The sequence below is a fragment of the Bos indicus x Bos taurus genome, chromosome 23 (assembly GCF_003369695.1).
Source record: "Bos indicus x Bos taurus breed Angus x Brahman F1 hybrid chromosome 23, Bos_hybrid_MaternalHap_v2.0, whole genome shotgun sequence".
In the NCBI taxonomy this organism is placed as follows: Eukaryota; Metazoa; Chordata; class Mammalia; order Artiodactyla; family Bovidae; genus Bos; species Bos indicus x Bos taurus.
This window is the reverse complement of record NC_040098.1, coordinates 29,165,954-29,188,215: the sequence shown is the minus strand read 5'-3', so window position 1 is coordinate 29,188,215 and position 22,262 is coordinate 29,165,954. Positions and strand designations below refer to the sequence as shown.

Here is a 22,262-nt window from a genome sequence, read left to right as displayed (position 1 = left end):
TCTTGAAAGGTTGCAATAGTCAACCACCTCTCAGTGAAATCAGCGAATTGAAAAAACACTGACTTCATCAAAGTGCCTATCAGGTATCTCACCCCACAGTTCGCCTCTTAACAGTGTGTTAAATGCGGCTGTAAGGCGCAGATCCCCACATGGACGGAGACTTCCGGCATATCTGCTTCTCTATTCTTGAACATACCTTCCAGACAATTAGTTTTTATACTGAAAAGTCCTTGATGCAATTTTGTTTCTTTCTAAATATTATCATTAGAAAGCTCCCAAGGAAATAGCAGGAAGGCAATGCCCTCCTCCTTCCCGAAGTATCTGGGGGAGCCGCAGCTTACTGGAGTTCATGCCAGTTGGGTCACCAGGGACCAGCTGTTAGAGAGCAGATCAGGGTGCCGCATTTCTCCCCGTTTTCGCTGAGCTAAGCAGTCCTGTCTTCCCAAGAGCTACCGCAGCGGGGAGCTTTCAGGGCGTGCCCCCACTCCACCTTCCAAAGCCTGGCACACCAGGGTTCCCAATTCCTGTACCCTCGAAAACTACTCTCTTTTGATACCAGAAGAGTCTGGCATAGAGGAAGGAACCTTAGCGCCAGGCCGTTTTTCAGTCAAAACACCCAAACCAAAACCCCCAGACCCAGTACCCACCCATTCGTCCTTTCATTTTGCAGCGTGGACAACAATAGAGAACTACAACTCCCAGGCAGGACTGCGCTCGTCCAGCAGGGACCAATGGACGTGTGATACAGGACCGGCACGGACTAATCAGGGCCAGCCTAGTGAGGCTTTGTCTCTCCACCGCGGCGCGCGGCGAGTTCTCCCGCCTCCCGGCCCCCGCGCACGCGCGCCCCGCCCTGCCCGCCTTTCCTCCCGCGCCCTCCCCTCTCCTTTCTCCCTCTCAGAACCTTCCTGCCGCCGCGTTCGGACCTCGCTGCTTCAGCCTCCGGGTCCCGTTCCATCTTTCCACCCTGCGACTAGCAGCAGAGAAAAACTAATTCCATAATATTTTTTTGCCCCGTATACACTTTGAGGCGAGCAAAAAGATTAGAATAAATTTTAACAATGAGGGAAATCGTGCACATCCAGGCCGGTCAGTGTGGCAATCAGATCGGTGCCAAGGTAAGGATTTTTAACCTCTTTTGACTGTATTTATTTTTAAGGGAAAAAAAAAAAAAAACAGGTATATTATGACGGATGGTTGTAGAACGTTTGCATCTTCCATTCTTAGTCAAGATTTGCCCCTCAAAACTTTTCTATATAAATGCACCTTTGAACCTTAGGATTTGCTTTTGAAAAATGAGGAATTCTTTTTCTTGGCAGGTTCATTTTGGGGAAGCTGTAAAAAGCACCCTTCAGGGTTAGGGGGCGGGAAAACCGAGTTTCTGTAAAATTTTACTTAGAAAGGGGATCTCCTAACGGTCCGAGGACCGGGAAGCGAGGGAGATGCGGAAACGGCCCGAGACAAAAGCTAGATGAGGTTTTCCCCATGTGCATCCCCCTTGGCGGGGCTTCGTGGGGCTAAGCCAGAGGGGGAAGGGGCGAGGATGGCGGGCAGCTGCCGAGAGGTCAGATCCAAATGTGGGGGCGCGATGAGCCAGGTGGGCTGGGCGATATCCTTTACAAATGATCAGGAATCCCCGGGCGCCCGCGATCCCCAAGGGGCGGTCCCGCAGTTATTCGTGCATGGAAGGCTAATAATGTGCTGGACTAATTTGTTCCTTTTATTTCCCCTTAACAGACTCTTGAGGGCGTGGACAGATAGGGAGAAAGGGCGAGGGGGAAAGAGTCCATTCTTTGAAAGGGTTCCTCAGAACTAGAGAATAGGACAAAGGGAAAAAAAACCTCATTTAAAGCAAGGGGGTTAAAAGCTAGCAAAGAAATGAAATGTCGAGGCCAAGGGGGAGGGGTGTTTTTTTTTTTCTTTTTGCGCGCGGTTACAGTGTAGCGGGGGAGGGGCAGGGAGGAAGTGCGGCTGCTACGTTGTAGCAGAAGGGCGGGACCCGGGCGCCCCTGGCGCGCTGGGACAATGCGGCCAGGCCGGCCGGCGGGGGGCGCGCGAGCCCGCGCCAAGCCCCGCCCCTGGCGCGCGGAATTCGCCCTTCGGCCCCGCCCTTGCGCGGCACCTCCCTTTGTCGGCCGCCTGGCGCGTGCGTGCGCCGCGGTCACGTGCAGGGCGGGGTGGGCTCCTGCTGCAGTGGCTCCTTTTCTCTGCCCCCCGTCTCTTTGTGACCAGGGTGACTGCCTCCATCTACCCAGCCCTGTGCCTGCGATCGCCGGGCCCTTTAAGCCACACAGCATCTCACGTCCCAGGCAGTGAAAGCTGCCGTTTTTCCGAAGGTGCATGTGGCTAGTGGAAGGGTGTGGCAGGCAGGCAGGCAGAAGAAATGCTAGATCTTTGGGGAGGGCCCGCCACAGGCGAATCTGGAGCTAAAATGGCAGTAGGGGAGCATAATTGGCTGGACCCTGAGATGTTGAAGACTTTGCTCTTCCCTGGCAGTTCTGGGAGGTGATCAGTGATGAACATGGCATCGACCCCACCGGCACCTATCATGGGGACAGCGACCTACAACTGGACCGCATCTCCGTGTACTACAATGAAGCCACAGGTGAGGGCAAGAGCTCGGGAAGCAGGGGTCCCATCACTCCCACTTCTCTGGGGTCTCTGCCTCCCCCGGACACCCTTTACCCCCTTAGAATGAATCCATCTACACTCATTGGAGACCTTTCTCGCTTTCCCAGTGGCTCTGCTGCCACCTGGTGGCAGTGTCTGAAATCACACATTTGGGTCCCCGGCTCTCTCTTGGCCCCAATTTATTTACCTTTATGTCTTCCAGTTTTCATTCTTTTACTTTATTTCTTCTAGGTGGCAAATATGTCCCTCGTGCTATCTTGGTGGATCTAGAACCCGGAACCATGGACTCTGTTCGCTCAGGTCCTTTTGGTCAGATCTTCAGACCAGACAACTTTGTTTTTGGTGAGTTAGGGAGATATCAATAGATACTGCTATTCGAGTTATTTGGGTGCAGCAAGAGTTAGAAATGATTGTACTGGAGTTTATACAGCCTTGTGTTTTTAAATCTAATGAAGAGTGGAGGTAGTAATTTAGATAGTAAATTATACAGGGGCAGATATATCATCGGGGAGTTAAGAAGGAAGATAAATCCACTGGCTGTAATCCAAAAGTTGAAAGGTAGAAATGGGGCTGTGTATCTTTCACACTTGACTGAACAAGCTTGCCTTATAACCTCATCGCAGGTCAGTCCGGGGCAGGCAACAACTGGGCCAAGGGCCACTATACAGAGGGAGCCGAGCTGGTTGACTCGGTCCTGGATGTGGTTCGGAAGGAGGCCGAGAGCTGTGACTGCCTGCAGGGCTTCCAGCTGACCCACTCGCTGGGTGGGGGCACTGGCTCCGGAATGGGCACCTTGCTCATCAGCAAGATCCGTGAAGAGTATCCTGACCGCATCATGAACACCTTCAGCGTGGTGCCCTCACCCAAAGTTTCCGACACTGTGGTTGAGCCCTACAACGCCACCCTCTCTGTCCATCAGCTGGTGGAGAACACTGATGAAACCTACTGCATTGACAACGAGGCCCTTTACGACATATGTTTCCGCACCCTCAAGCTGACCACACCAACCTATGGAGACCTGAACCACCTCGTCTCGGCCACCATGAGTGGAGTCACCACTTGCCTCCGCTTTCCTGGCCAGCTCAATGCTGACCTCCGCAAGCTGGCCGTCAACATGGTGCCCTTCCCACGCCTCCACTTCTTCATGCCTGGCTTTGCCCCTCTTACCAGCCGTGGCAGCCAGCAGTATCGGGCCCTCACTGTCCCTGAGCTCACCCAGCAGGTCTTCGATGCCAAGAACATGATGGCTGCCTGTGACCCCCGCCATGGCCGGTACCTCACCGTGGCTGCTGTGTTCCGTGGGCGGATGTCCATGAAGGAGGTAGATGAGCAGATGCTCAACGTGCAGAATAAGAACAGCAGCTACTTCGTGGAATGGATCCCCAACAACGTCAAGACAGCTGTTTGCGACATCCCACCCCGTGGTCTGAAGATGGCAGTCACCTTCATTGGCAACAGCACAGCCATCCAGGAGCTGTTCAAGCGCATCTCGGAGCAGTTCACGGCCATGTTCCGCCGGAAGGCCTTCCTCCACTGGTACACAGGTGAGGGCATGGACGAGATGGAGTTCACCGAGGCTGAGAGCAACATGAACGACCTCGTCTCCGAGTACCAGCAGTACCAGGATGCCACCGCAGAAGAGGAAGAGGATTTCGGTGAGGAGGCCGAAGAGGAGGCCTAAGGCCAAGTCCCTATCACCTTAGGCTTCTTAATCCCCTCAGCCTTCTTCCTCAACGACCCCTTTCCTCTCCCTCAGAATTTGCATTTTCTGCATCTATCTTGTTTTTCTTTTTTGGGGGGGATTCTAGAACAGTGCCTGGCACATAATAGGCGCTCAATAAATATTTGTTGTTTGTTGAATGTCTCTTCTCTCTTTCCACTTTTGGGGAGCCTAGATTTTCTGCATTCTGGGTAACCCTGTCAATTTTCTTTCTGGTGCCCACTCCTCCCATCTGTCCAGTTAACATTTCCCTCTCTGTTTTCGAGATAGCTCTCCAAGAGGCTGGGGTTCCTCAAATCTCATTTAGAACTGTGCTGAACACCTGGATTGGTGACTGCCATCCTAGGCCGATGTGCTGGCCCAGGGGAAGGAAACTGAGCGAGTAGAAGTCCCTACCAGAAAGGGTTGGGTTTGGAGAGGGGCATCCAGGGTACTGAAGTCCTAGGTGCCAGGTATCTCCCCGCTCCTCTCAGCTTGTGCAGAGGTGTTGACAGTATTATCTTCATTTTCAGTCTCCTTCCAAGTTCTGTCCTAAGCTATTACCTTTGCAAGTTTCTGGCCCCCACCCTATCAAGTGGGAATCCCTTCCTCTTCCACTTTATCTCCTTCATAATAACGTTGAATTCCCTCCTTTCTCCTGTTTGAGAAAGGGGGTCAAGAGAAGCAAGAGATAGCCTTGGTCTCTTAAGTCTCCAGAAAGCCCCTCCCCACCCCATCTTATCAAAAAAAAATGATACGTATCAACCCCTTCTGTACTTATATGGAAAGGTATGTGCTGCCACCTAAACGTCATTCCCCAGACAGGGGACAGAACACCTTCCATCTTTTGGCAAACATCTCATCTCTCCTGCTACTGCTTCCCCACTTCTTGATTTTTGTCCTATTCTACACTTCAGATTTCTATTGTGTTGAACTTGCTTTTTTTCATATTGAAAAGATGACATTGCCCCAAGAGCCAAAAATAAATGGGAACTGAAAAGAATCTCGCAGCACGTGTGCTCATTCAGGGAAAGATCGCTGGTGAAGGAGGCATGGGGCTCCAGGTCAGTTGTACAATATACTCTGCTCTCTATAAACAGGTGAGAATATCCTTACACCTTAATCCCTGGTACCCTGTCTTAGTAACTGGGATAGATGCTCAGATGTGAGGAGATCTAGGGATAGAAAGGAGAAATGAGGTGAATGTCATATAAGTGGTTGCCAGATAAGCATCCCCTTGAACTTGGAGAAATAGAGATTCTCCCACCTGCCCAGATGTACTGAACCAAAAGTGGGTTGGACCCCAGCAGTCTGTTTTTAACAGTGCTCCAGAAGAATCTTGGGAGATGCACAGACACTGTTTACCACTTGGAACACACAGTACCTCCTGGGTTCCTTTCAGTTATGGATATATGGGTTTTCTCAGCCTAAGGCAAAAATCACCTGGGGAGGGGTGGTGTCATATCATAGTCCCATTCTAAACTGACACTAGTGTTCCACCTAATAACTCCTGCTACAAAGAGCACAGTGTTAAGTCTCAAATATCCCTTTATTATCAGTAATTCTAGGGACTAACATAATTACTGATACTGCTGCTACTTAAGGATGCTCTTCTGACTATAATGAATTTCAGGGTAGAGTGGGGGTATTCTACAACTCTTAACAGTACAAGTAATTACTGCTTCGCTCCCACTGTAAAAAGCACATTGAATGCAAGAGAGAAAGCTACACTCTAGCGTTCATTTTGAATTAGTTACACCGAATTAAGTATCAGTACTTACTGATTTATTTGACAAAGTTGAGACCTGCAGACCATCCCTTAAGATTTGGTCAGGGAAGAATTCTGGACAACAGGCTTAGTTTAAATAAGTTGGGGGTAGGTCATCAGAAGGCATGGGAGCCCTAGGGGATTGGCAGTCTTGGCAGTATGGGATTGGGAAAGGGAACAATTCCCTTCCAAGGCAAGGCACAGGCTATTTGGCAAGGAGAGGTGATGTGCTCACGGAGCCAGCTGAAGTGCGTGCAATAACGGGACCATTCAGGCAACTTGAGTTATGAGATGGGGCATCACGAAGGTCCAGGGTTCAGGCTGTTCGCAGAGGCTTGTGGTTCACCTGGCAAAAAAACAACAGTGGTGACTGTGTGAACCAGGTACCTGTTCTCCCAGGCTCCCATCTGGACGAATGGGCTGCAGGGAAGACATTCTTACAGAAGTATTCTAGTTTTTCCTAGTACCCTATCTCACTGCCTTTGCCAGGCAGTCATTCAGATTCTTGCATGAGTGAAGAAAGGGGTGAAGGGGGCCAGATCTCTGTACAGGCCCTCAGGGAGACTCCAAGGAACCCAGCTCAAAGGTCACTGATTCAGCTCAGTGCTTTTATTTACATAGGCATTTATTTAACACACTCTTCATATAGTACTATGTGCTAGGCACTAAACACTCCAGGTATTTACCCATTTAATCCCCTTAACAATTCAACAGGGTGGTTACTTTTTGACCTGGCTTTAAGGTGAGGAAACAAGTGCAGAGAAGATGAACTTGTCTAAGGTCAGCTGGCATGCACTTCAGCCAGGATTCACACAACAGTCTGGCTCCAGATCCCACTCCCTGATCTCTACCATAACCAACAGGTGACTAAACGGGCACCAAGGAAAGCAGTGATACACCTTGGAATTCAACGTCAACAGGCTGTCACCAGTTCCTTCTGCTAGTGGGTTAGTTCCCTAGTGACTCAGAAGATAGTCTGCCTGCAATGCAGGAGATCCAGGTTCGATCCCTGGGTCAAGAAGATACCCTGGAGAAGGGCATGGCAACTCCAGTATTCTTGCCTGAAGAATTCCATGGACAGAGAAGCCTGGTGGGCTACATACAGTTCATAGGGTTGGATCGAGTTGGACACAACTGAGCTACACACACACACAGCCACACATACACAGCCACAGCCACACACAGATACACACACACACGTGTGTGTGTGACCAAGAAGAGCAGAGGCTCTAGAGACAGCAGGCCTGGGTTTGAAGCCCAGCTTCACCATGTATGAACGACATGGGCTAAACTGAAAGTTCAGTCACTTTGTAAAACCCTACACACCCCAAAGGAAGTTTTAAAAAGTTTTTTAAACCATTTGTGCAGGAGCTTAGCACTCTGTCTGGCACATGGAAAGCAATGACTAAATGTCAGCAGCCCCAGGCCTCCTGGGTGCTAGCCCCACGCTGGGCCCGCTGTGTCATGTGCCACAGGAACCTGGCAATTCGGCTCCCAGCCCCACCCTAGAAACCCTCACCTGGGAGATGCTGACGCCTGTGAGTCTCTCAACACTCTCTGGCAGGCGGCTCAGGATGTCCAGCACTTCCCCGGTCACTTTGGCTGCTCCCATGGCCCCACTTCCACTGGACACCAGTGTGATCTTATTGGCTGAGGTCAAGGGACCACTGATCTCCTCTGCCACCTGGTAGGTAAGATGTCCACTCAGCACCAGGGTCTTACCACACCCATCCTAAGACTCCTTACTCTGGGTTTTTAAGACCTGTGTTCTTCGCTTTTGTGAGCATCACCCTTCCTTGTTCTGGTCACTGGCTGGTAATTCCCGCCCCTAATTCATGGCCCCTAGCCTGGTTCTCCCCTGGCCCCTCGTTCCCTCCTGTCCCTCCACTGCTCTTGTCCATATGCCCTCCACCGCCCCCACCCCCATCCCTACCCCAGACCTGGGGCAGCTTCTCCAGCAGCATGTCCAGCTGAGCAGCCTCCTGGTACAGCTGGAATGCTTCTGCCTTCTTGGCCATCTGCTCAGCCTCGGCCCTGGCTCGGGCCCCTATAGCAAAGGCCTCGGCTTCTCCACGCATCTGAGGAGGGTACAAGACACGTGAGATACGGTAGGTAAGGATGAGAGACCCCAGCACCAGCAGCACCCCACTCCCTCCATCAGTTGGCTAACTCACCCGCACAGCCTCGGCTTCTGCCTCCGCCTGCATGATCAGCTGGGACCTGGGCAAAGGGGAGTGGAGGGGGTAGTTGAAGAATAGCCCTTGCTCTGGGAGAAAGATTCGGCAGGAGGAGGACAGGTAGAAAAGGCCTCAGCTTTTTGTCTGGGGGCGCCCAGGTGGTGAAAGAACCCTGAGGGGGGCAGGGAGGGGTGTTTACTTCTCTGCCTCCGCCAGGCGCTCCAGCTTGTAGCGCTCGGCTTCCGCCGGCTTGCGCACGCGGGCCTCCAGCTCCTTCTCCCGGCGGGCGATCTCCTGCTCCTGCACTGCCACCTGCTGGGCCCGCTCCACCACCTGCACCTGCACCCGCTGCTCCTCGATCTGCTGTTTCGTCTTGGCCACCTGCGTAGGAGGGATGCTCAGAGTCAGAGTTGCGGAGCAAGCGCCTGGGAAGCAGGGAGGGCCAAGGCTCCAGGGCAGGATATTAACATAGAGCACACCACGTGCAGCTGGTCTCCGTGGGCTCAGCCTGCCCAGTGCGGTCCATTTCTGGGACAGATCTGAGGTATGGCCTGGGGAGGGGTCTGGTCCTCCCCCAACAGGGCCAATATCCATGGTTAGGGCTGTTCCCCAGGCAGTCTTAGCTAGCTTCAGGGCTGGATAGGGCTGCAACCCAGCCCGTTTGCCCTCAGGCCAGGTGAAGCATCTCTCCACTGAGCTCCCCATCACCCTATTTCTCCACCAAGTCTTCCTGTAGAGTATGAGCGCCTGGAGGGCACTGCACGCATGGTGACCATCCCTCACCTCCAAGTCCAGCCATTTCTCTCCATCAGTGTAGCGGTTATCTTAGTGGCAACTGGCAACTGGCTTCTGAATAGCCTCTCGCCAGCTTTTGGGGAGTAGGGGGACGGTGCGTGTGTTTATCTTTTGTAGGTCGTCCAAATTCAAAAGAAAAAAAGTAAAGCAAGATCTCTTCCCACCTATTTCTCAAGCCACCTGGTTGGTTGCCTTCCTCTCAAACAACCACTGTGACCAGCTTGTTGTGTATCCTTCCAGGGCTACTGTAAGCAACTACAAGGCTATGTACACATCACAGATTACTTCCTCTTACTTAGGCAGATTTCATTTTCTTGTTCCTTGGAGAGTACAGGGGTCAGAAGGCTCTTGCCAACATGTCGGTGAGCAGAGGTCTGGAGGAAGAACATACTTCTTGCCTCATTGCTCTGGCTTAGCCATGCACCATCTTGCCTGTGATATATCCACATGAGAGATGGAGCCCCTGCCTTTAAAGGGCCCATGTGTTCATTCCAGAGGAAAGGGGCTTCTAGACGTGGTACCATGTCCTCTTTGACCCTAAAATTTCAAACCTGTTCCAAACTGGACTAGTTAACGCTTGACCTCAGGGTGCAGCATCATGGTGCTCCTGTGTTAGAGCCCCCACTTCCACCCCCTTCTTTCTCTTCTTTAGACCCAGCCTCCAGCCATTCCCTCAGAAAGAGTACATGGGATATGTTTTTTGAGATCTTGCTTCTATGGGTTTTTGATTTCGTTCTTTTATTTGAATGATGATTAAGTTGAGTACAGGTTGTGAAAGTCAAAGTGTTAGTCGCTAAGTCGCGCCTGACTCTTTGCAACCCCACGGACTGGTAGTCCACCAGGCTCCTCTGTCCATGAGATTCTCCGAGCAAGAATACTGGAGTGGGCTGCCATTCCCTTCTCCAGGGGATCTTCACAACACAAGAATCAAACCAGGGTCTCCTGCATTGCAGGTAGAGTCTTTACCGCCTGAGCCACCAGGGAAGCCCCCTGAGTTCAGTTTACTATGCTGTTATTAATTTTCCACCAGAATTTTGAAGGCATTGCTCCATGGTCCTCTAGCTTCTTGAGAAATCTGAAGTCATTCTGCTGCTTGACATCTCTTCATTCTCTCTGGAAGCTTTTAGTTCTTTCATCCTTGGTGTTCTGAAATTTCACAGTGATGTGCTTCAAGGCAGATGTTTTTCATCCACTATGTTAGGTACTTGGTGGATCATTCAATCTAGAAAGTCAGATAAACATGTCTGATTTTTTTCACTGATGATTTCCTTCCATTTTGTTCTGTTGCATCTCCTGGTCTGGCCTCTTAATATTCTTTCCTAATTTTTCCATCTGTTTTGTTCTATTTTCCGACAAATTTGTTAGAATTTCTCTTCCATTGTTTTTTTTTTTTTTTTCCATTTCTGCCACCTTATTAATTTCTAAAAGCTCTTTGTTTTCTGTGTCCTGATTTGCTGGATATGAATTATTCTTTTATCTTACTGAGGATATTACTTTTTAAGCTTTCTTCTCTCTGCATAGCACATATCCTTCAAACTGCTTTGCTCTGCTTGTGGTTTTGGCCTGTCCTTGTTGCAGGATCCTTCATATGTCAGGGAGTCTGTGCTTGTCTGCTCACAGGGAGGAAGGTCAGAAACACTGAAGGGAAGCTCTGGGTATGTGGGTGAGGCTCGGAGGCTTTGAGCTTCACTCTAGGGTGACCCGGGTAGTTCATCTGCTGAGGAACCTCTGATTCAGGACCTTCAAGTCTTTCATATCGGGTTGGTCATGTTCCCCAGAGCAATCTTTTGATCTCTTCTTTGGAATATGCGGGTTCTGGGAGCCATGTGGAATAAGGGGCTGGGGAAGCGGTCGGTATTCAGCATTCAATAGGCAGTCTCTTCATGCCTGTTACTGGGAGAGGGAGCATCACTCAGAGGCAGACAGCTCTGAGAAGTCACTTTTCACCTGTTTCTCCTTATTTCAACCAACTTATCCCAGCTCCAGAGGCCCCTGGCGCTGACAACTTCTGTGCCTCAGGTCATTTCATTGTTTTCCCCCCTGCAGCTTTGTGCTCAGCTGTCTCGGACACTTCTTGAGTCGTCAGTTGCCCCGACTTTCCAGCTCCCACAGTGATGCCATGGTTTCTGTTCCTTCTGTTCCTATTCGCTCCACCTTTTTTTTTTCTCTCCCAATTACTCTATGTGAATTTAATGAGATTTTAAGAGGGAGTGCAATTAGCTGCATTTATGCCATTCACAGCTTTGACAAACCTAATTCATCTTCTTGCTTCCTCTGTTTTCTTTTGACAATCAATTCTCGATGCAGCAGCTGGACTAATCTTTGTAAAAATGTAAACTAGACCAGAGTACTTCCCTTCCTGAAGTTCTCCAATAGTTTCCCATCGTGCTTTGAATCTTCTTCTAAGTTTCCATCTGTTGTTGTGTGCTTAGTTGCTCAGTCATGTCCTACTCTTTGCAACCCCACGGACTGTAACCCACCAGGCTCCTTTGTCCACGGTGACTCTCCAGGCAAGAATACTGGCTCCCCAAATCCTAGGAGATCTGCTTCCCTCTGCCTCTCCTCACTCACAGCACACCAGTCATGCTGGATCAGAAACCTCCTTTGTGTTCCTGGGACACAACCCCTCTTTTTTACATCAAGATCTTTGCATGTGCTAGTCCCCTGCCTAGTCACTTGCCATATATATAAATTCTATTTGAACAGCACTGGACTAGAACGTTCTTAGCTCACAACCCTTTACATTGCTGGCTCTTTCTCATCTTCAGGGTTATCTTATATATCATTTTCTCACAGAAGGTTTCTCTGATCATCCCCAACCTAACAGAGTACCCCCTCCAATAGAATACCACCAATTTATTTCCTTCATAGCAGTTAAACAACTTAATTAGAGCCAATGAAGATTATTTATTTGCTTATTAGTTGTCTCATATATTATAATGTAAAGCTCCATGAGGGCAGGAATTTTATTCTATCTCATTCATACTTATATACTCACCTCCAAAACAATGCCTGGCATATAGTAGGCATTTAATAGATCTCTGTTGAATAAATCCTTATTTTTCCAGCACCTAGCACAAAATCTGACACAAAACGAGGGACTAATAAAAGTTGAACAGAACCCAAACCAGGCTATCCTTTGATTAGCAGACAAGGAAAGCCATGTTGAGAAGATAAAGTCCCACCCAAGCTGGTGGTTTTCACTAAATCAATACTTCTCAAACTTCAATGTGTACATGAATCACCTAGAGATTTTGTTAAAATATAGATTCTGATTTGGTCTGTTGGGCTGGAGCCTCGGATTTTGTATTTATAACAAGCTCCCCAGGGATATGCTGTTGCTGGGAGGCAGACCACACTTTGAGCAGTGAGTACTATGCCACACTCAGGCACCTATCAAGCCACTCAGGGATTTAATATCATAACTAAAGATGTGTTACACTTAATGCTTTCAGCCTACACCAACTCTTGGCAAAAATGAATTTCATAATATTGGGTAAAGGTCTCAAAGTACAGTTGATTCTCATTATTCATGGTAGTTCCGGTTTTCACAAAGTAGCCATGAACACTGAATTAACCAATACTTATTGTGGGATCTTAGTTCCCCAACCAGGGATCGACCCCTGCACTGGAAGCACAGAGTTTTAACCACTGGATTGTCAGGAAAGTCCTATGTATCTTTGTTTTATGCATTTCTGCGTAAAGACACCATATGTAATGTATTTGTTGATTCATTAGCAATGAACTCACATCCAACAGCACTATAACTCATGCCCGAAAGCAGCTTATCTAACACATGTATATTCTCCATCAAGCACATCAAGTCTTCTTGGACTTAGGAACTCTAGACGGCACTCAGCACCACACTTGGGGGCATTTTGAACTGTGAAATCACCAACACAGAGCACAGAAGTGCAAAATATGTAGCAGTGAACATACTGCGAAAATGACATTGTTTACAGTAGGAGCTAAAACAAGGAAAAAACATCTTGTTCAACTGAGAGGCACGTTATCAGGCAACTCAAATTTTTCTCCACTCTGTGCATGTCTGCAAATGGTCATCAAGACAAAGAGCACTAGGGAAACCATTACTCTTTTAGCATTTAAACCAGTGCTCATTTAGCATTAGCTCTTTAGAATATTTTAGCATTGAGGCAAATTCTCAAATACAAGATCTGCAAATGATGAGTATCAACTACACTTTGCTGCATTATCAAGGCCCCCACAGGTCACTTTGTGGGATTCAGAGTCCAAGTCCATGTTTCTCTTCCTCACACCCTCTGTGATCACCAGGGCTGCTGGGAGCCTTGGAGGACTGTCGTGCAAATGAGAAAAAGGCACCCGTTCCTCTGGGGAGATGCAGACCCATTCACGCACAGCTTGGGGAGTGGAGCACAGGCCGATCTGAGCTCTGGTTCACCCTTCATCCAGGTGCCCTTGCCCAGGACACAACCCGCCCCAAGCCCCTGATCAGCCCTATCTACACCCCCTTTCTAGGCCTTTTCTTTGCTTTTCAGCTGAAACATTTAGGTCTTTTAAATCTTCCTCATATGGAGGAGTTGGGTCAGAAACCGAGAGTCAAAATAAGGGGATCAAAGTCAGGATATGAGAGAGAGTGGTGGCCTGAGAAGAACAGGGAGGGAGTGAAATCCAGCCTGGCCACAGGGCCAGCATGGGGACTCTGACCTGAAGTTGGTAGGCCAGGTCAGCCTGTGCTCGGCGCGTGTTGACTTCGATGTCGTATGCGGCCTTCTTCAGCTCGTAGTCCCTCTGTGCCTTGGCCATCTCAATCTCACTCAGGTACTGAGCAGACACCTTTTCCTGCTTGGCTTTGGCCTCCTGTTCATGCAGAGATTGGGTAGGACATCAGAGAAGGCAGAAGAAGGCCCAAGGGAGAGAGCCTGCTCTCCGCCGAGCTCCTCCATCTTCGCCCTGGGCCCGGCCTCATCTACATCCTCTGCCAACCCTGCTTCACTGGCCTCATGCCACCCCCTCTCCCATCAGGTACACAAAAAGCCCTCGGAAACCAAGCAACCCCCAGCTCTCTCACCCGGATCCCGGCATCTCTTTTGGCCTCTGCTTCCCCAATCCGAGCATCTTTTTGGACCTGAGCTGTTCGAGCCTTCCCCAAGGAGTGCAAATAGTCCTGTGGGAGAGATGCAGATGTCACAATCCTCAGAAGGGAAGGTTTACCAGATGGGAGCAGGGAAGTAGGGAGGACCAACTGCTGAGGTTTACCTGATCGTCGTGAATGTCCTTCAGGGTATAGCTGACCACGCTGATGCCCATGTTGACCAGGTCTGAGGAGGCCACTTTGAAAACCTGCTCTGAGAATTTCTGCCTGTCCTTATAGATTTCCTGGGATAACAGGATGGAAAGAAGAAGGAAGGGACATGCTCAGATCCTCTGGCCACCATCTTCCTCAGACGAGTTGGGTTCTTAGGCCCCTTGCACTCTGGCATCCCTTCCCGATCCCTCCCTGCCCTCAGGCCCACCTCCACAGTCATGTGGGCCATGATAGCCCTCTGGTGGCCCTCCAGTGTCTCCAGCGCGATGTGGGCGATCTCTGCCTCCGTCTTCCCCAGGAACATCTGGCAGGCGGCGGCCAGCATCTCCTTGTTCTGGCCCTGGATCTTTACCTGTAGCCAGAACAGAGTTGGGGAGGGTGTGGGGAAGACCTCCTGAAACCAGAGTACAGGCAGGTGCCTTGGGGATCCCTGGAGAAGTGGAGACTCGCAGAGAAATTTCTCCACAGGCAGAGATAGGGAAAGCCAATGTGAGAAGATTCTTAATGTGTGGGGACACAGAAGATGCTGGGTGGGGGAGTGGGCTTTGGGGGAAAGGCTCTGAAAGCCTCACCTGGGCAATGCCAGTGACTGAGATGGGGACCCCATGGCGAGTGTAAACCTTTTCACTCTTGACATTGAGGGTCAGTGTGTTGAGTGAGATCCTAAGGGAAAGAGAAGGGATGGACAGCGTGAAAAGGAAGAAAGGGAGAAAACGGGAGTTCCCTTTCCCCAGTTTTCTTGCTACCTACCTCTGGATTTGCTGGATGCAAGGCAGGACAAAGACACGGCCTCCAGCCACCATGACTGGGGGGCTCCGGCAGAAACCTGCAAGGGGAGGGGGCAGTGAGCTGTGGTGGCCCGTGGCCGCGGTAGAACTGTAACGTGGGGAGACAGAACTTGGGAAGGGAGCGCGAAGCAACCTCCACGAGGAAAGCTGGAAGCTGACAGGGGCCAGGGGCAGTCCAGGCCTTGGAAGGCTACGCAAGGAATAATCACAAGTGGGTGGCATGCAGCCATCGTGGGCGGGGTGGACAGAAGGCCTGGCTCTGGGGAACTGGTAGGGAGACAGGGAAGAGACCTCTGCAGTGGGGGGGGGCGGGGGGGGGGCTCACTGGCTGAGCAGAAAACAATACTTACCGGAGACCACCATGGCCTCATTTGGGCCACAGGTGAAAAACATGGCTCAGGCTGGAGCTGGAGGAGGGGGAGAGAAAGCCTTTGCGGATGCGAAGGGGCGCCGCGCAGTCCACAGGAGCGAACTCTTTCCCTTTCCAGTCAGTCACGCCCAGCCTGCAGACGCCGAGGCCCAGGATCTTCCGCAACCCCGGATCCGCTAAGGCTTTTTCTGTGAAATTTCGCAGACAGCCAGCGATTCTCAGCCGCTCACCGCGCCCCACCTTCAGTGATATGAAGCTCTCTGGACCCGGAGAGGTCCCCAGACCCTTGCGTTACCCTCCCTGTTCCTCTGCAACCCACTCCATCTCCCCTCCCCCACCTACCTTCCCGGACTCGGGCGGCGGCCCGGCTGGGGTCCCGGGGAGGGCGGGGCTACGTAGGGGACCTGGGAGTCTAGCAGGTGCCACCCGTGTAGGGTCTCCCTGGGAGCTGGGCCCGCGCCCCCAACCCAGCCGCACCCTACTGCTGCTGCAGACGCGACCCCGCCCCCCGCGGAGGACCACCCCCTCCACCCTACCCCCGGCCTCCGGCGTCCGACCCGCCCCTTTCCCGGCAGGCCCAGCTCAGATCCGCAGCCCTCGAGAGCTGCAGAAGCGGCCCCGGAAAGGGGGAGGAGGCCCCACTTAGCCGCCCTTCCGGGGCCGGAAGTCCCGCCCAGGCCGCCCCACGCCCCGCCCCGCGCGACGTGACTTCCCTGAGTCCCGCACCCGGGGAGAGGGAGATTGACTCATGTCGGATTTGCCCCTTGTCAACTAACTGAGAAAAACCGCAGATTGGGCAAAGACTGACAGCATCACACGGTCACAAGATGCTGAGTTCCGTGGCTCCGGGAGGAGGGACTCAGGGGCCCGGGGAGGAGCACCGGCTGGGGACTTGGCCGCGGCTCCTCCTCCTCCTGGCGCTTTGAGGAGAATGGGGGACCGCCACTTGTAAAGAGACACTCACATGACTGCTGACAGTAAATCAAGTTTATTTGTGTTCATAGAACATACGGGGCGACCCCAGAGCAGCCTCCTGACAGCCCACCGACCCCGCAGCCACCCCCTTGGAGGCAACTTCAAGGAGAGTGTAGGCCAGGGACCTTATTCTCAACGGTTCCCCGAATCTTCACAGACTCGCGAGTTGAGATGCTGGAGGACTGAGAGTGTCACTGCGACCCACCACCATCCTTGACTCCCAGCCTGGGCGCCTTCTCGACCCGGGTTTCCTCCATCCCTTTTCCCGGCCTCGCTTAGTTCTGGGTGCTTGCCTCCACCAACCCCAAAGAGCCCAATAAATACCCAGAGACCTGCATTTGCAGCAAGGTGCACATCTCGCACTCCTGCATAAGTTAAAATAAATATTACATACACCCCTCCATCACCTAGGGGGACACACATAAATACACATAAATATTATTAGGAGCAATGAGAAATAAGTTAACGACGCACTCATTCCCCACCCGGCCTAGCCCCGGCGTGCCGGTGCCTGTCTCTCCCAGGCTCGGACTGGCGTCTCAGCCGTAGTGTTCTGTGTGCGAGTTGCCTCGCGAGTCCCAGTTTGGGATACGCTCTCGCGCACCAGGTACACCCAGTGTTTCTTGGTTTTTCAGGTTCTTTTAGGGGATGTGGGGAGTCCCGGTTAGAAGGCGGCCGGGTGTTGCTGGAGAAAAGTGCTGAGATCCAAAGCGTAGTCCGAGGGCTCCGAGGTCAGATTAAGGGGCTCGAAGACCGGGGTTGCAGCGGTGGGCGCGGGGGACGGCGCGCTGGAGATGTCCTCCGGGGCCAGGGGTGCAGACGCACTGTCTTCAGCCATTAGGATCTGGCAAAAGATGATGGTCAGCAGGACAAAGAGCAGCCTTTTGGCAGGGTTCGGTTCCTCGACTGGCAGCTGACGCCGGACCTGAGGGGAGGTGATAAAAAGAACAGGTCAGATAGGGGCCCCGGCGTCCAGTAGTTCACCCTCCTCTTCCCCCGGGATTGTCCACTTCGGCGACACTCACCACTCGTGGGTAGAGGACCCTACGGCTGCGCTTTCGATGCCCGCGGGTGGCGCTAGGGCGCGCAGCGGGGGCCACCGCGGGCTCCGGGAGAGGGTCGAAGGTGAAGATCTCGGGACCGGAGCCCCGTCGGGGTCCCGGGCTGGCGGAGGAAACCGGGGTCGGAGCCCGCAGGACGGTCATGGTGGGGAGGGAGCTGCGAGAGTGACACATTGTGCGCTGCGCTGAGCCGAAGGACGAGTGGCCCCGCAGTCCCGCAGAGCTAGTTATGTACCCCGAGAACTGGGCGGGCCCTTCTCAACTCCACCCTGGGGTGGGAGCGGTTGGACGGTCGGCTGGAAATTCCGAAGATTAAGCATAGAGAGGGGGCGGGGACTTGGCTAGTGCCAACCGTAGGCACTCCTCAAGTGTGTGTTGTGAGTTGTGAGTGGAGGCGGGTGAAATCCCAGACTGCGGGCACATGTCAGGACATGTGGCAGCTGGAGAGGGGCCCACAGACAGTTTGAGACGGTTCAGCCACAAATCCCCATCTCTGGGGACGTGCAGAAAGGCTTACATAAGGAAGTCTGGCCCTCTTGCTACAATCCTGATCCAGCAGAGTCTAGGAACCACAGTTACAGTGCATATTTACACGTTTGTAGGGACTGAGAAAACAGCAGCCTAGGAAGGAAGTCATTAAGAAACACTCAAGAAGCCCAAGAGAAATGAACACAGTAGCACACACAGACACAAGTCTGTCTGCTTTAGCTCGCACACGCACACACACACCACGTTGTAGAGGTGGAAAAATTTCTCCTTTTCTTCCAGTTTCTTTGGCTGGTTCAATAATTAAATTGACCTAGGACAGATTAACAGGAGAAAACAAATTTAATTGCATACTTAACAGGAGCCCAAGAAAACTTGAGACTCAAAGGCAGTCAGGCAATTGAAGTTTATATGCCATCTTTAGCTAAGGAATGGGAAAGAGGCCTGGGGCTTGAAGGGGAGGTGGGTAATTCACAGGAAGATGGGAAGAGCAGGTGATTGTTAATGAGATGTTTGTCCTGCCAAGCAGGTAAGTTTTTCCGGTCAATGTCATCGCTGGACCAGGCCCCCTACTTCAGTTATTTAGGCTGTGAAATGAGAGGTGCAAGGCTTCTCTTGATTCTGCTGGATCTTGATTGCTCCAAATAATTCACATGCCAGAGGAGCACATTTTGGGGTGGCATATTCTGTCCCCCTTCAACATGCATATTACATACACACATGCACAGAACGAAAGTGCAGCGACTGCACAGGGGCAACCCCACGATGTGCAGAAATGTGCGTGCATGACTGGAGCAGAGGACCACAAAACACAAAGGCAAGAAGTGAGCGGCCACCTGGGTTTCAGTTTACATGAAGAACATTTAAACTGTGAGACATTATGCAAATGTTGTAGTGATGATAATAACACAAGAGAGAATGGACACATTTTCATAACTGCCTTAGAGACAGCTGCTCTGGACACAGAATTTAACATCTTTTGAGCATTCAACAGGGCCAGTGTGTGTGTGTGTGCGCTAAGTTGCTTCAGTCATGTCCAACTCTGCAACTCTATGGACTGCAGCCTGCCAGGCTCCTCTGTCCATGGGATTCTCCAGGCAAGAATACTGAAGTGGGTTGCTATTTCCCCCTGCAGGGGATCTTCCCAACCCAGGGATTGAATCTGTATCTCTTATATCTCCTGCATTGACAGGCAGGTTCTTTACCACTAGTGCCACCTGGGAAGCCCCAACAGGGCCAGACACCCTGTTAAAAGGTACTATTGAGTACTGGGGTAGGTTCCAGCATGTGGGTTGGTGAGTGAGCTAAGCCAGATAAAGCAAGCACATCAGATTCTAAGAAAATGGAAGACTAAGTCTAAGGGGAACCCAACAGAGCAACTGTTCCTGTGTGTCTAATCAATCAGACAAGGCAACAGGGAAGAATGGCATTTGAGATAACCTTGAACAGTGGGTGGGATACCACAAAGTCAGATGTGGAAGATGACTGAGAAAGAGAATGGAATCAGCAAAGGCCTTGAGCTGGAAAAGTACAGGATGTGTTTGGGGAATCATAAAAAAAACAATCTCAGGATAAGCTTCCCGTCAAGCAGTGGTGGTGAAACCCAGCAGGACCCTGTGGGGCCCTCCTGGGGACCAAAACCTTTCTGTGTCCCCTGTTTCTTGTTTCTAGGAAAAAGGCTTCAGCTTCTTAGACCGTCCCTGGGCTTCAAAGGGCAGATGCAAACAGTTACTAATTAGGGAAGGAAGGGAATGCAGAAACAGAGGAGGAGCAGTCAAGAAGCAGTGCAGGGCTTCCCTGGGGGTCCAGAGGTTTAAGACTCTGAGCTTCTACTGCAGGGGGCGTGGGTTTGATCCCTGTTCAGGGAAGATGCCACATGCCTGCACAGTGTGGCCAAACAATTAAAATATATATATATATACTGCAGTTAAAGCAAGGTCCTGATTCCTCCTCATTGGATACGCATGAGTGCTAAGTCGCTTCAGTCTTATCCGACTCTTTGCGACCCCAGGGACTGTAGCCCCCCAGGCTCCTCTGTCCAGGGGATTCTCCAGGCAAGAATACTGGAGTGGGTTGCCATGCCTTCCTCCAGGGGATTTTCCTGACCCAGGGATTGAGCCCGTGTCTCCTGAGGCTCCTACACTGCAGGCGGATTCTTTACCACTGAGCCACTGGGGAAGCCCCCTCAGGGAATATACATACCAATATATCTTAGTTCCTTATACAGGAACTGAGGACCCCATTCAATTGGAGGATGGCAACTTCCGGCTGAGCACAAGATTCCTGGAGCCCTGTCCTGTTACCACCAACGAATCAGAAGAAAGTCACACACCCTGCAGCCCTGACCCCAAATTTTGCCTATAAAAACTTTCCCCAAAAAAACTATCAGGGATTTTTGAGTACGAGCCACCTGTTTTTGCTCAGCTCTGCATTAAACCTTTCTCTGCTCCAAACTCTGACATTTCAGTTTATTTGGCCTCACTGTGCATTGGGCTGGTGAACATGAACTTTGTTCCTTAACAGTATCTTCAAAATCTCATTTCTTCCTCTCCAAATTCATTTTAACCTTTCTTCCCCTCTTCTGCTATGCTCCAGCCACCCAGAGCCTCAGCCTTTCATCTCCCAGGACTTACAAAGCTGTTTCTCACCTTAGGTCCTCTGCTTATATTGCTCTGTCTGGGCACTTGCAGCTTTTGGCACCTTCTCATCCTCATCATAAAACAGGAGGGAAGGAGACAGGGCACAATCTTTAAAAGAATGACATAGCCCTTGAAGATCCAAATTTTGCCTTTAAAAACTCTTCCCCGAAAACTTGGGGAGTTCTGGTGGAGAGGGGTTGTTCTTGCTTGGCACTTCGCATAAGCCTTTCTCTGCCCCAAACTCTGATGTTTCTGTTTGTTTGGCCTCGCTGTGCATCAGGCACAGGAATCTGGCTGGGTTCGACAACAGTGGGAAGTGACAATGGCCGGGAAGAACTGGGCGGTGAGGAGGGCTTAGCTGTCAGGCCAAGGGATAGTGTTTGACTGTAGACCATGGAGCTTGTGGATCACGGGCTGACATCAAAGGAGGGCAAGTTCAAAGTTGGGAACTGAGTGGGATGAGGAGTATGCCCTGGATGAGGAGACACTGAGCCGGAGACACTGAACCAGAGACGGAACAATTGGAGAGGTTCGAGCAAAAGGAAACAGGGGCCTGAAATGGGCTATGACACAGGAAACCAAGAGAAGGAGTGGCTTCAAGAGATATCACCAGCATAAAATGACCAGAATTTGTAATAAAATAGGTAACATTAGAGTCAGGAAGCATGGTGAGTTGGGATGCTAACAGCGAGACGTTGAAGAGACCAAAGCTGGTTCCATAGATGTGAAGTGCCTCTGGCACAGAGCTTTGTACCAGATTATATTATGCCTGGGGCACAAAGATTGAAGGCAGGAGGCGAAGGGGACAACAGAGGACGAGACGAGATTGATTGGATGGCATCACCGACTTGATGCTCATGAGTTTGAGCAAGCTTCGGGAGATGGTGAAGGACAGAGATGCCTGGCATGCTGCAGTCCATGGGGTCGCAAAGAGTGGGACACGACTGAGCGACTGAACAACCACACAAGATGAGCACATGTCTGACTGACCTCTGCCATCAGAGGCTGTGTCACACATGTCTTTGTGTCTTCCGTAGAGCCTAGCGGAGTGCCGGGCTTGTCCTAGTTGTTCAGTAATCTTGATAAATGAAAGATGAAAGCACAGAACTAAAAATGCACATATAGTATACATACACTGGCTGGATCACCCCAAGCTTTTGAGACAGGTATAAGTGAAGTGAAGTCGCTCAGTCGTGTCCGACTCTTTGCGAATTCATGGACTGTAGCCCACCAGGCTCCTCCATCCATGGAATTTTCTAGGCAAGAGTACTGGAGTGGGTTGACCATTTCCTTCTCCTGGGGTTCTTCCCAACCCAGGGATTGAACCTGGGTCTCCTGCATTGTGGGCAGACGCTTTACTGTCTGAGCCACCAGGGAGTCCCTGAGACAAGTATCCACTCCTTCAAATCCCACATATGAATTTCTTAAGAAAAGTTTATACACTCCTTCAAATCCCACATATGAATTTCTTAAGAAAAGCCTTACACAGACAGCAAACAAGGAACACCTAAGGGCATTTTCAATCAAGAATGTGTGTGAATGTAAGTAAGAGAACAGCCCCAAACTGGGCTATAAATAGAGACATT

At 51.0% G+C, this 22,262-nt stretch overlaps 3 protein-coding genes across 6 annotated transcripts; 1 reads left to right on the top strand and 2 right to left on the bottom strand.

The window, feature by feature from the left end:
- The first annotated feature begins 883 nt into the window (after positions 1 to 883).
- On the top strand, positions 884 to 5,330 carry TUBB (tubulin beta class I). Its single transcript, XM_027525435.1, has 4 exons — positions 884 to 1,118; positions 2,497 to 2,605; positions 2,863 to 2,973; positions 3,255 to 5,330. Exons 1-4 carry the CDS (start codon positions 1,062 to 1,064, stop codon positions 4,310 to 4,312), a joined length of 1,335 nt encoding a protein of 444 aa, XP_027381236.1. The 5' UTR covers positions 884 to 1,061; the 3' UTR covers positions 4,313 to 5,330.
- Positions 5,331 to 6,093: 763 nt separating this feature from the next.
- Positions 6,094 to 16,177, bottom strand: FLOT1 (flotillin 1). Of its 4 annotated transcripts, none has more exons than XM_027525436.1 (13): positions 15,858 to 16,177; positions 15,496 to 15,703; positions 15,108 to 15,183; positions 14,930 to 15,020; positions 14,566 to 14,709; positions 14,309 to 14,428; positions 14,121 to 14,216; positions 13,757 to 13,909; positions 8,475 to 8,656; positions 8,273 to 8,318; positions 8,039 to 8,176; positions 7,618 to 7,782; positions 6,094 to 6,444 (listed from the first exon to the last, which is right to left on the bottom strand). In XM_027525436.1, exons 2-13 carry the CDS (start codon positions 15,536 to 15,538, stop codon positions 6,415 to 6,417), a joined length of 1,284 nt encoding a protein of 427 aa, XP_027381237.1. In that variant the 5' UTR covers positions 15,539 to 15,703; positions 15,858 to 16,177; the 3' UTR covers positions 6,094 to 6,414. The 4 variants fall into 4 exon arrangements, with proteins under 4 accessions (XP_027381237.1, XP_027381238.1, XP_027381239.1 ...); XM_027525437.1 differs by having other exon boundaries at positions 16,052 to 16,173; XM_027525438.1 differs by having other exon boundaries at positions 15,496 to 15,755; positions 15,858 to 16,026.
- A 307-nt stretch (positions 16,178 to 16,484) lies between these two features.
- On the bottom strand, positions 16,485 to 17,774 carry IER3 (immediate early response 3). The gene is made up of 2 exons (XM_027525441.1): positions 17,516 to 17,774; positions 16,485 to 17,415 (listed from the first exon to the last, which is right to left on the bottom strand). Exons 1-2 carry the CDS (start codon positions 17,723 to 17,725, stop codon positions 17,155 to 17,157), a joined length of 471 nt encoding a protein of 156 aa, XP_027381242.1. The 5' UTR covers positions 17,726 to 17,774; the 3' UTR covers positions 16,485 to 17,154.
- Positions 17,775 to 22,262: the final 4,488 nt, after the last annotated feature.